The 10,059-nt window shown below is 39.5% G+C and overlaps 1 protein-coding gene across 3 annotated transcripts; it reads right to left on the bottom strand.

Moving 5' to 3' along the window:
• Window positions 1–611: 611 nt before the first annotated feature.
• LOC109872168 (lengsin-like) lies at window positions 612–3,705 on the bottom strand. Of its 3 annotated transcripts, none has more exons than XM_031830604.1 (4): window positions 3,636–3,705; window positions 2,452–3,124; window positions 2,143–2,309; window positions 612–1,975 (listed from the first exon to the last, which is right to left on the bottom strand). In XM_031830604.1, the coding sequence occupies exons 1-4, from the start codon at window positions 3,642–3,644 to the stop codon at window positions 761–763; spliced, it is 2,064 nt and encodes a 687-aa protein (XP_031686464.1). In that variant the 5' UTR covers window positions 3,645–3,705; the 3' UTR covers window positions 612–760. The 3 variants fall into 3 exon arrangements, with proteins under 3 accessions (XP_031686464.1, XP_020319248.2, XP_031686474.1); XM_020463659.2 differs by having other exon boundaries at window positions 3,479–3,704; XM_031830614.1 differs by lacking the exon at window positions 3,636–3,705 and adding an exon at window positions 3,377–3,473.
• Window positions 3,706–10,059: the final 6,354 nt, after the last annotated feature.

Genomic DNA, 10,059 nt, shown 5'->3' with positions numbered 1-10,059 from the left:
ATGTGTAAATGTTGTCTATGATCAAGGCAATTAACAGCACTGTTCTATGACATGGTTTGTATTGTAAATTAGACTGTTAAGTCTTTAGGGAATTTGCATGTATTTTTTGCACTGGTTATGGGATACATTTTATTGGAAAATAAATGTATATATTGGAATGTTCTAATATGGCAAGTGTGCGGATTCTGATAAAGCCATTTTTTTTCCTTAGTTGTGAAATGGTCATTTAGATTGTCCCTTAGTTGTCAATCGAATACCCCAAACATGAGTATATTACTGTCCTTTGTTTTGAGTTCCTTGTAGACATTTTGTTTTATAAAGTGCGTACATGCATAGGACAATAATTGCTTCAATATAAGGTACCCTGTGTTCTGTGTTCAGCTATACATGTAAAATAAGTTTCAATGTCAGTATTCAGTGTAAAGGGGCCAGTTTCCTTTCATACATTTTCCCATAGCACTGTAGTAGGTTGAGAATGTTATTTATGTTTGTGTACCATGCTGACAGCTATCTACTGTAAGGCATCATAATTCAAGACCCAAACCCCAGATGTTTCCTACTCTCTTTTAAATGTGATAATTCATTTTCAATTCATTTGGGCCCTGCACACATTTGTTGATATTTCAATCATGTTTTTATTGTTTTCTTTGTTGTCAAATATGGAATTTAAAAAAATATATATATATTGAAAGAAAGCATTGTGTGAATTCAATCAATCCATTTGTTTAACAGGAATCTGACTGTACAATATTGAGCACTTCTATATGAAATATTCCAGACATTTGTTTCTCTCTGCATCCAATTCTTCAGTCTCAATCTCAAATTGCTTCAGAGCAATAAAATACTGCACAAATGGTTCTCCCAGTGCTCCGCGAATCACATGGTCTTCGCTCAAAGCCACCAGAGCGTCCTCCAGCTTCACGGGGATGGCAAACTGCTGTTTCCCCAGCTGGGTGTGGGTGGAGGCCCTGGTCAGACCCGTCTCAGCCGCCAGGTTGCGTTTGATACCGTCCAGTCCTGCCGCCACGGTGGCCGCCAGCACCACGTATGGGTTAGCCATGGCCGAGCCCAGCTTGTTGTCGATATGCATCTCCCGCCCGCCGTGGCATTTTACATTGAAGGCGCTGCTGTTGTCGTTGTAGCCATAGGTGGCGTAAAGCACGTTGTGCTTGGGGTCTTTAACCTTCTTGGCGATGTGGCTGCGGCAGCCCAGCCCAGGGGAGAGCAGGCAGCTCAGGGCGGCCGAGTGGCTCAAGAGCCCCGCAAGCCACTTCCTGCCAATCTCCGACAGCTCCCCTGCGCCGTGGTCCCCGGTGTGGAAGAGACTACGGTGGCCGTTGGCGTCCCAGAGAGAGTGGGAAAGCACCCCGGCGTTGTACATGCTGTCGTCGGTGAAGAAGCTGGCGTTGTAGCTGTATTTCCTTGCCATCTCTTTGATGCCGGTATGAAACGTGAAGGCGGTGTCGGCGGCCGCAATGCCAAACTCCGGCCTCAAGTTGATCTCCATCTGACCGGGCACCATGGCTGAGGCCAAACTGTCCACATCGGCCCCCATGCAGTACATCCCATTCACCAGCTGCTGGAAGAAGGGCAGGTCATGGTTGCTAGCCAGGGTGGTGGCAGGGAACAGCATGGTCTTGGGGGCCACCCTGTCAGGCGCACCCAGGACACAGCACTCGTAGGTGAAGGAGGAGTACAGGGAGAAACCCATGCTCTGGAGCTGCCCCATCAGCTGCTTGGCAATGAGGCGGGGTGCGGTACGCAGGGGGCTGCCGGTTATCATGCAGGGGTCACAGATGACCCGGGCCGTCTGCTCTGCCCAGGGCAGCACCCTGAAGGTCGACAGGTCTGGGATAAGCAACACGTCGCTACTGAAGTTGGCAGGGTTGTTTGCGTGGTCCACTTCACAGCTCTTAGGGCTCAGGGTCAGCTCTAGGTAGCTTCTTGGCATCGGCACCCCGTATACTGCTTTCTCCTGTAAAGATTTTTTTTTAAAGGTTTACATCATGGGACTTTTCCTATAGGCAAGCATAACCATTGAGAAACCATTTCAACAAATAGCATTATAACATTGTGGGTTGCCTCAATACACTATAGCTAGTACGTTTCAGGATGTTTGTGTACTGTGTGTGAGATGATTACATGAAAGAAGCGGACTGGCACTGTCTTAGACCTGGACACCCCATGGAGATCTGTGGCCTCGAAGCGGACAAAGTTGATATTCTCCTGGGCAATCTGCTGCTTGATGTGCTCCACGGCTGAGACAAAGCTCTGAGTCCCAGACTTATCCATGTTGTCTTTACTGTTATCTATGAGAAAAAGAGCCAAAAGCAACTATCATGTCTGTAAAAAAAAGATAGTCGCTTGTGATGGAACTATTTTATTAGCTACAAGTTTATACTAAATAAGAATATAAGATTTTTGATAAATCTAATCCAAAACCAGACTAACCTCCACAGTTGACACTGCTGCTCTCAAACGTGGACGACCGTACTCCGGATTGCCTGTTTGCTCCAGTCACATCTGACCTGTATGAGGTTGACGAGTCCATACCGGAGCCAAGCTGGAGGGAGCTGCTGTCCCTGGACCTGGTGGACACCCCCCCGGAAGCATCCGAGTGGGGCTTGAAAGTGGTGAAGGAGGACTGGGACTCCGGCCGTCCATCTCCCCTGTTGGTGCCATGCAGGTAGGTGTAAGGGGCTGGGCTCCCAGGACGCCCACCCTCCTCCTTCCCCCGGGCACCAAGCATGGAACTATCCTTCAGTATACTCTTCAACTCATCCATGGTCTGTCTGGAGACCCCCACCTCGCCCTTTGGGCTGTAGGTGCAACCCTCTCTGGACCACTCCACCCTGGAGGGGGGGCCCTCATCCTGCCTGTGTCGATCCCTCTCTGGAGACACAGAGGGTCTGTGGGAGTGGGGAGAGGGGCCGATAGAGATGATGGTGGGGTTGCTTTCTGAGGGTCTGGGGCTGCTCACGTAGTCGGAGTGGTGGACTATGGACGGCCCCCCTCTGTCCCAGTCCACTGGAGCCACGTGTTTCACACTCACCTTCACCCCCTTCCTCTTGCCCAGGTTCATTCCACCGCCATCTTCCTGGTCTCTGAGCCTACTTGAGCCCTCCTGGAAACACCACCCAACCACAAAATATATACAGTATTTGTAAGTACTTTTCATATATTTATTATATAGTTATTAATAAACATATATATTTATTAATATATATATATACATTTTAATATAACAAATAGATTACAGTTAAATGAACAATGCATTTGTTACACCATATTAAAACAAAAGGAATGGAACAGGATTTATTTTCTTTTTCAGATTATGGAATAGTAATGTTTTTTTAAGTTTCTTCAATTCAGTTACCATTCATGGGTAAAAAGAAACAACAACAACGTTGTGTCCAAATCCAAAACCCCATACTGGGATTTACAGATCTGAAAAATATAAAAGAGCTAGAGATGTTACCTCGAGAACGAGATCCTCTGAGTCATGCGTTCCTTTTATACTCATTTGTGAGTTTTGACCTGAGATTTAAGTGCCTTCATTTGAAACCAGAGCTATGCTCGCACATTTCTTTTAAGGACAATTGGCACAATGGTGATGGATTGGAAAATTCTCTCACCGCACCCATGGGCACTCCTGTTGGACACTGGTATCCACTGACAACTGGTAGAGACTGAAACACTTCTGCTTTCACCCCACTGGCTATTAACATCCACGATTCAATATCCCCCTTTGTGTCAATGCAAAGGGAGGTGGAGACAAAAACACACAGCTCAGCTATTTTGTTTGTGCCTCTAATCATGACATTCAGGCAGTTTCTAGAAAGATGCATTTAGTTCAAAAGTACTGAGAAACATTAACATATTTATCAGGCATTACAATAGATGTTGTAACTCAAACTTTTTGCTGATATAAACTCTTCTATGGTAAATAACTAAACTACCGTCTGTATGAAATAAAACTAGATTTGATATGGCTTCACAAAACCATTAAATCAAGACTGGGACCAAATATGCTCTCTTTTCTATAATATATATTTTTTCTATAGTGAGATTAGTTTATATTTAGATTAATTTGGGCAACATTGGCATATAGGACCTAGATTGAATTTAGTGCTCATCCAAGACAGTGTAACAACTTGATAACAACTTTATTACAATATTATTAAGAACAACTATACAACTATATTATATCATAAAATACTTTTCACTGAAATACCTAATAAGATTTTTTTTTAATGTAATATAGACTGCAATACAGCATATTGCCTAGCTATAGCCTACTTATAAATACCTAGTGCATTTTACCTGCTAAGATGTGTGCATCATGATGTGTAGAATTTGACTTTTGAAAGAATAGCCTATTTGTTGCCACATAGGTCTAATAGGGCCTAAAAGATGTTCGTCACTAGCTTCTATGAGAAGTGTCGGTAGAAGTGTCGGGAGAAGAACAAATACATTTAAGGGGTGGATCAGCTTAATATTGCGGAAAGATTGTTGCTTCCATCAATGTAATTGTCTGCATCATTTCCAATCCCCCATATATTTTTGGGGTAAATATATATATCCATATACATACACGTATGCATACATATACACATACCTACAGTGGGGAGAACAATTATTTGATACACTGCCGATATTGCAGGTTTTCCTACTTACAAAGCATGTAGAGGTCTGAAATTTTATCATAGGTACACTTCAACTGTGAGAGACGGAATCTAAAACAAAAATCCAGAAAATCACATTGTATGATTTTTAAGTAATTAATTTGCATTTTATTGCATGACATAAGTATTTGATACATCAGAAAAGCAGAACTTAATATTTGGTACAGAAACCTTTGTTTGCAATTACAGAGATTATACGTTTCCTGTAGTTCTTGACCAGGTTTGCACACACTGCAGCAGGGATTTTGGCCCACTCCTCCATACAGACCTTCTCCAGATCCTTCAGGTTTCGGGGCTGTCGCTGGGCAATACGGACTTTCAGCTCCCTCCAAAGATTTTCTATTGGGTTCAGGTCTGGAGACTGGCTAGGCCAGAACCATTTTTGGAACTGTGACCAAAAACGAGCTACATATGGACAATGCCAAAATAAATGATCTAATGACTCTGCCTCCTCACAGCAAAATCTGCAGAGCTGGGAAGATTGTATCCCCCATATATATAACATTCTATTGGTTGCAAGAATTTTGTATAGTAATTTAAATTGAAAACTTCAATGTTTTGAAACCGGCGTTGTTTTGTGTATCAATTCATAAACCATGTGCCATGGAACGGGTACATCGAAAATCTCTTCCCAACTATTTTGCAATTTATATGCCACAGCTGTCAGTTTTTTGGTCCTTAAATGAAACGGGTATATGTTTTTATTTATCACACTTTTCTTAAACCATTTAGGTTCTTTAATAGAGCAGACATTTACATATGTTTATGTTAGCTGCATGTGTGACATAACTCCACCAGTCCTATTTATAATATAATTCACTAAAAGTATAACTTTGTTTTTACATTTCTTAAAAAATTACATTTAAAAAAAATCTATTAGTATATTTGAGTTTAACCACAATATTTGTTGTATTATTTGTTCTGTCTTTTCAGGTGGATTAAACTGAAATTGCAACCAACTTTCTAAGGCTTGTTTAAAAAATAATTATATTTTTGAGATTATTTCCTTTTCAAACAATCGAAAGTGAGCAGGTGTAAATCTGAATAAAGGGAAAAAGGCCATTCTTGATCATAGGATGAGACATTCCTACCAATTTACTAGAGAACCAGTCTGGATTTAAGTATAACTTTTTTTTACAACTGATGCCTTTAGTGAGAGGTCTAATGCTTTAATATTTAATCATTTCTGCCTTCCGAATTCATATTCGTTATATAAATAGGCTCTTTTAATTTTGTCTGGCTTGCCGTTCCAAATAAAATGGAATATATTTTGTTCATATAATTTAAAAAGCAGGTCACTAGCTGTAGGCAAAACCATAAGCAAATAGGTAAACTGTGATACGACTAAAGAGTTAATCAGGGTGATTTTTCCACAAATAGACAGATATTTTCCTTTCCATGGTATCTATTTTTGCTAACTTTCTATAATACAAATGCATTGGAGTGAGATCATTTCTTTCTTTTGGGATTTGTATACCGAGTATGTCCACATCTCTGTCAGACCATTTAATTGGTAAACTACAAGGTAATGTAAAATGTGAATTTTTTTGTGATCCAGTACGTAATATAGTATACTTATCATAACTTGGTTTTAATACAGAGAGGATAGCAAAAGTATCTAGATCCTCTCTGAGGCCGTGGAGAGATTCTAATTGTGGTTTTAAAAGAAAACATAAATCATCAGCGTACAATGACACTTTAGTTTTTAAACCACGGATTTCTAATCCCTTAACATTATTGTTTGATCTAATTTTAACAGCTAACATTTCGAATAAATAGAAATGCCGATAGTGGACAACCTTGTTTTACTCCTCTAGATAGTTTAAAACATCTGAGATGTAGCCATTATTTACTATTTGACACCTACATAACTTTAACCCATTTTATAATGGGTTAATATATATAAATATATAAAATATTTTAGGCATTTATATATAAACTCCAGCCGTACTTTATCAAAAGCCTTTTCAAAATCAGCTATGAAAACCAGGCCAGGCGTCCCCGATATTTCATAGTATTCTATTGTTTCCAGTACTTGTCTTATATTATCTCCAATGTATCGTCCGTGTAAAACACCTGTCTGATTAGGATTAATAATATCTAACAACACTTTTTAAAATTCTATGCGCCAAGCATTTTGCTAGTATTTTTGCATCACAACACTGAAGTGTAAGAGTCTAGATTTTTTTACATGGACTGGATCTTTATATATACCACTTGGGTCCTGTTTCAGTAATAATGATATCATACCTTCTTGTTGTGTGTCAGATAATCTACCATTTATATGAGTGGTTAAAACATGCTAATAATGGTCCTCTGAGTATATCATAAAAAATGTTGTATACTTCCACTGGTACTGTATGCCATCCAGCCCTGGATTTCCCCAGCCTTAAAGGCTTTAATTGCATCAAGAAGTTCCTCCTCTGTAATTTGGCCTTCACATGAGTCTTTCTGTACAGATGTTAATTTTACATTATTATTAGGAAAAAAATCCATACAATTAGTTTCAGTTAGTGGAGATGGAGGAGACTGAAAGGAAAACATATTCTTTAAGTACTTCCTCTTTCAAAATATCATTTGGTGAATCATGCATGATTCCATCATTTGTAACAAGTTTCAATACATTTGTTTTGGTAGCATTTCTATATTGAAGATTGAAAAATAATTTGGTGCATTTTCCCCAATATTCCATCCAGTTCACTTAATTTTTATAATATATTACAGTAGATCTTTCTTGAATAAGTTCCTCCATTTCTTTTTGTTTTTCCTCTAACTTATTCTGTGCCTCTATGGTAGTTTTTATTGCTATCTAACTGTACTGTTAGTCCTTCAATTTCCTTTGTTAATATGGACTCTTTTGATCTAAATTGCTTGTTTTATAGATGAGTACTGAATTTCATGGCCTCTAAAGGCACATTTAAAAGTGTCCCATACAATAAGGGGATCTGCTGTACCTATGTTATGTCTGAAAAAGTCAGTTATAAATTCTTCTGTCCTAGTTCTAAACAATGTATCATCAAGTAGGCTTTGATTAAATGTCCAATATCCTCGCCCACGTGGAAATTCTGTAAGAGTAATATTTATATATCAATTATGTGATGATCCAACCACATTCTGTCCCCTATCAACACTTTTTAAACGTTTAGTTCCAGAGAGAATGGCATAAGAAAGTAGTCAAGACGACTAGCTTGATTAAGCCTCCGCCATGTATATCTCACTAGGTCAGGGTGTTTAAGTCTCCATATATCCACTAATTCCAATATATCAATGACATTCATGATTTCCTTAAGTGCCTGAGAGTGATAGTTTGTAGTGTGATTACCTTTCCGGTCCATAGAGGTATTTAAGACCGTATTAAAATCTCCCACAATAATAATAGAGTCTAGTGTTGCTTATAGAGTTGATACATTCTTATATATATTTTCAAAGAAGCTTGGATCATCATTATTTGGACAGTATAGGTTAGTAAGCCATATCTGTTCCAATAACATATTTAAAATAATCCATCTACCTTGATGACCTGTTTGGACAATTTGCACATTTGGATCAAAATTACTGTTAATTAAAACCATCATCCCTTTTGAATTTCTTTGCCCATGGGAGAAATATATTTCACCCCCCAGTCCTTTTTACAGAAAACGTCATCTAAAATTTTGAATGAGTTTCCTGTAAACAATAGATATTATATTCCTTCTCTTTTAGCCAGGTAAATACTGATTGTATTTTCTTATTATCTGCTAGGCCATAACAATTGTAACTGGCTATACTTATTTCACTACTTACCATAATGAGACACAACTTTCAATTCTATTTATCAAAATATATGTTTGTAAACGTACCATTAAAAAGTAACATGATGATTGAGTGTCTATTTAGCTGTACCATGATATTTGCATTGCTACTAAGTAAACCTCCAATTTGTCCCCACTATTGCATCTGCTAAAAGCCCTCCCCACCCCGAGTTGGGTTGTCATCCCAATGCCCGGCAGACCACCCCCGACCCCCCGTATCCCATAGACCTGGAAAGACTGGGATCCATCCTTCGAAAAGAGCACACAGTGCCATTTACAGAACAGAAGTAGATCAACCGCCAATTGCATTTCAATTGTTGGGCACTGTTTTACCGCAGTTCTGTTAAAGACAGTGAGGGCAGGTTTTCGACATTCAGGAGCGAAGATCACCTACCGGTGTCACCCCGCGTCCCGCTAGCTAACAAGGAGGACTCCAGGAGGTAGGGGTGAAAAACGTTTATGACCCTTTTGACCCACATTCAGAAGAGTCACACAAGCAGGAGGACAAAAGACAGTACAGTATGAAGATAGACAGAAACTGCTTCTCCAATAGACATTTTCCCTTCTCTCATTGACTTCTCAAACCACGGCCTGGTCTGCTTCGCAAGCGTTCCCAGAAGTCTTGCGATGTTGGGCCTCTGGGTTTAGAAACTCTGTGATGAAGATGTCATGCTGTTTTGAACAGTCAAAATCAAGTTTTTCATGAAATTTGATATTTGAAGGAAACCAGATCAAAATATGATGACCAATGACTTTTGCTGCTACATTGACTTTTGACTTTTGTTGCTCCCCCCATGTCAAACACTTGTATTCATTATTAAGAAGAAATGGTGACATCACCTTAACTCTCATTTCAGTACACCAATGGTAACATGATATTCTCTTACCTAATTAAAATAAGTAATGCCTTGTAACCAACGATGGAGAAGGCGTGTTTGCAGAGGAGCATGGTTTATATAGCTTATATAGCAACTCTACTGGTGCCAAAGTATGGCTGTAGGGTTTCAGCAAATATTATTAAAAGTGTACCCTATTCATCTATGGCACAGATACTTATATACTGAACAAAAATATAAACGCAACGTGCAACGATTTCAACAATTTTACTGAACTATAATTCATATGAGGAATTCAGTCAATTGAGATGAATTCGTAAGGCCTTAATCTATGGATTTCACATGACTGGGCAGGGGCGCAGCCATTGGTGGGCCTGGGAGGGCATAGGCTCACCTACTTGGGAGCCAGGGATGCAAACATATTTGTGCAGAAAATTGGAGATAAATAAGCTTTTTGTGTGTATGGAACATTTCTGGGATCTTTTATTCCAGCTCATGAAACATGGGACCAACACTTTACATGTTGCGTTTATATTTTTGTTTAGTATATGTTTCCCCTTTCATCTGTGTCTGGTGTTAGCTAGTTATTGGCCAGCTAGGTCTTCAGTCAGCATAGAACAAAAGGGGGTGAGGGTTGTTCAAAACTCTGACGCAGCTGTCAAGTCAAGACATCCGTCAGTGCTGCTGTGAACAGCATCAAAAGAGACATGCCAAATGGGATGATAAAAATTGATATCTCTGATGCAT

This window comes from Oncorhynchus kisutch, linkage group LG1 (genome assembly GCF_002021735.2).
Source record: "Oncorhynchus kisutch isolate 150728-3 linkage group LG1, Okis_V2, whole genome shotgun sequence".
Taxonomy (NCBI): domain Eukaryota; kingdom Metazoa; phylum Chordata; class Actinopteri; order Salmoniformes; family Salmonidae; genus Oncorhynchus; species Oncorhynchus kisutch.
This window is presented reverse-complemented; position numbering and strand designations above follow the sequence as displayed.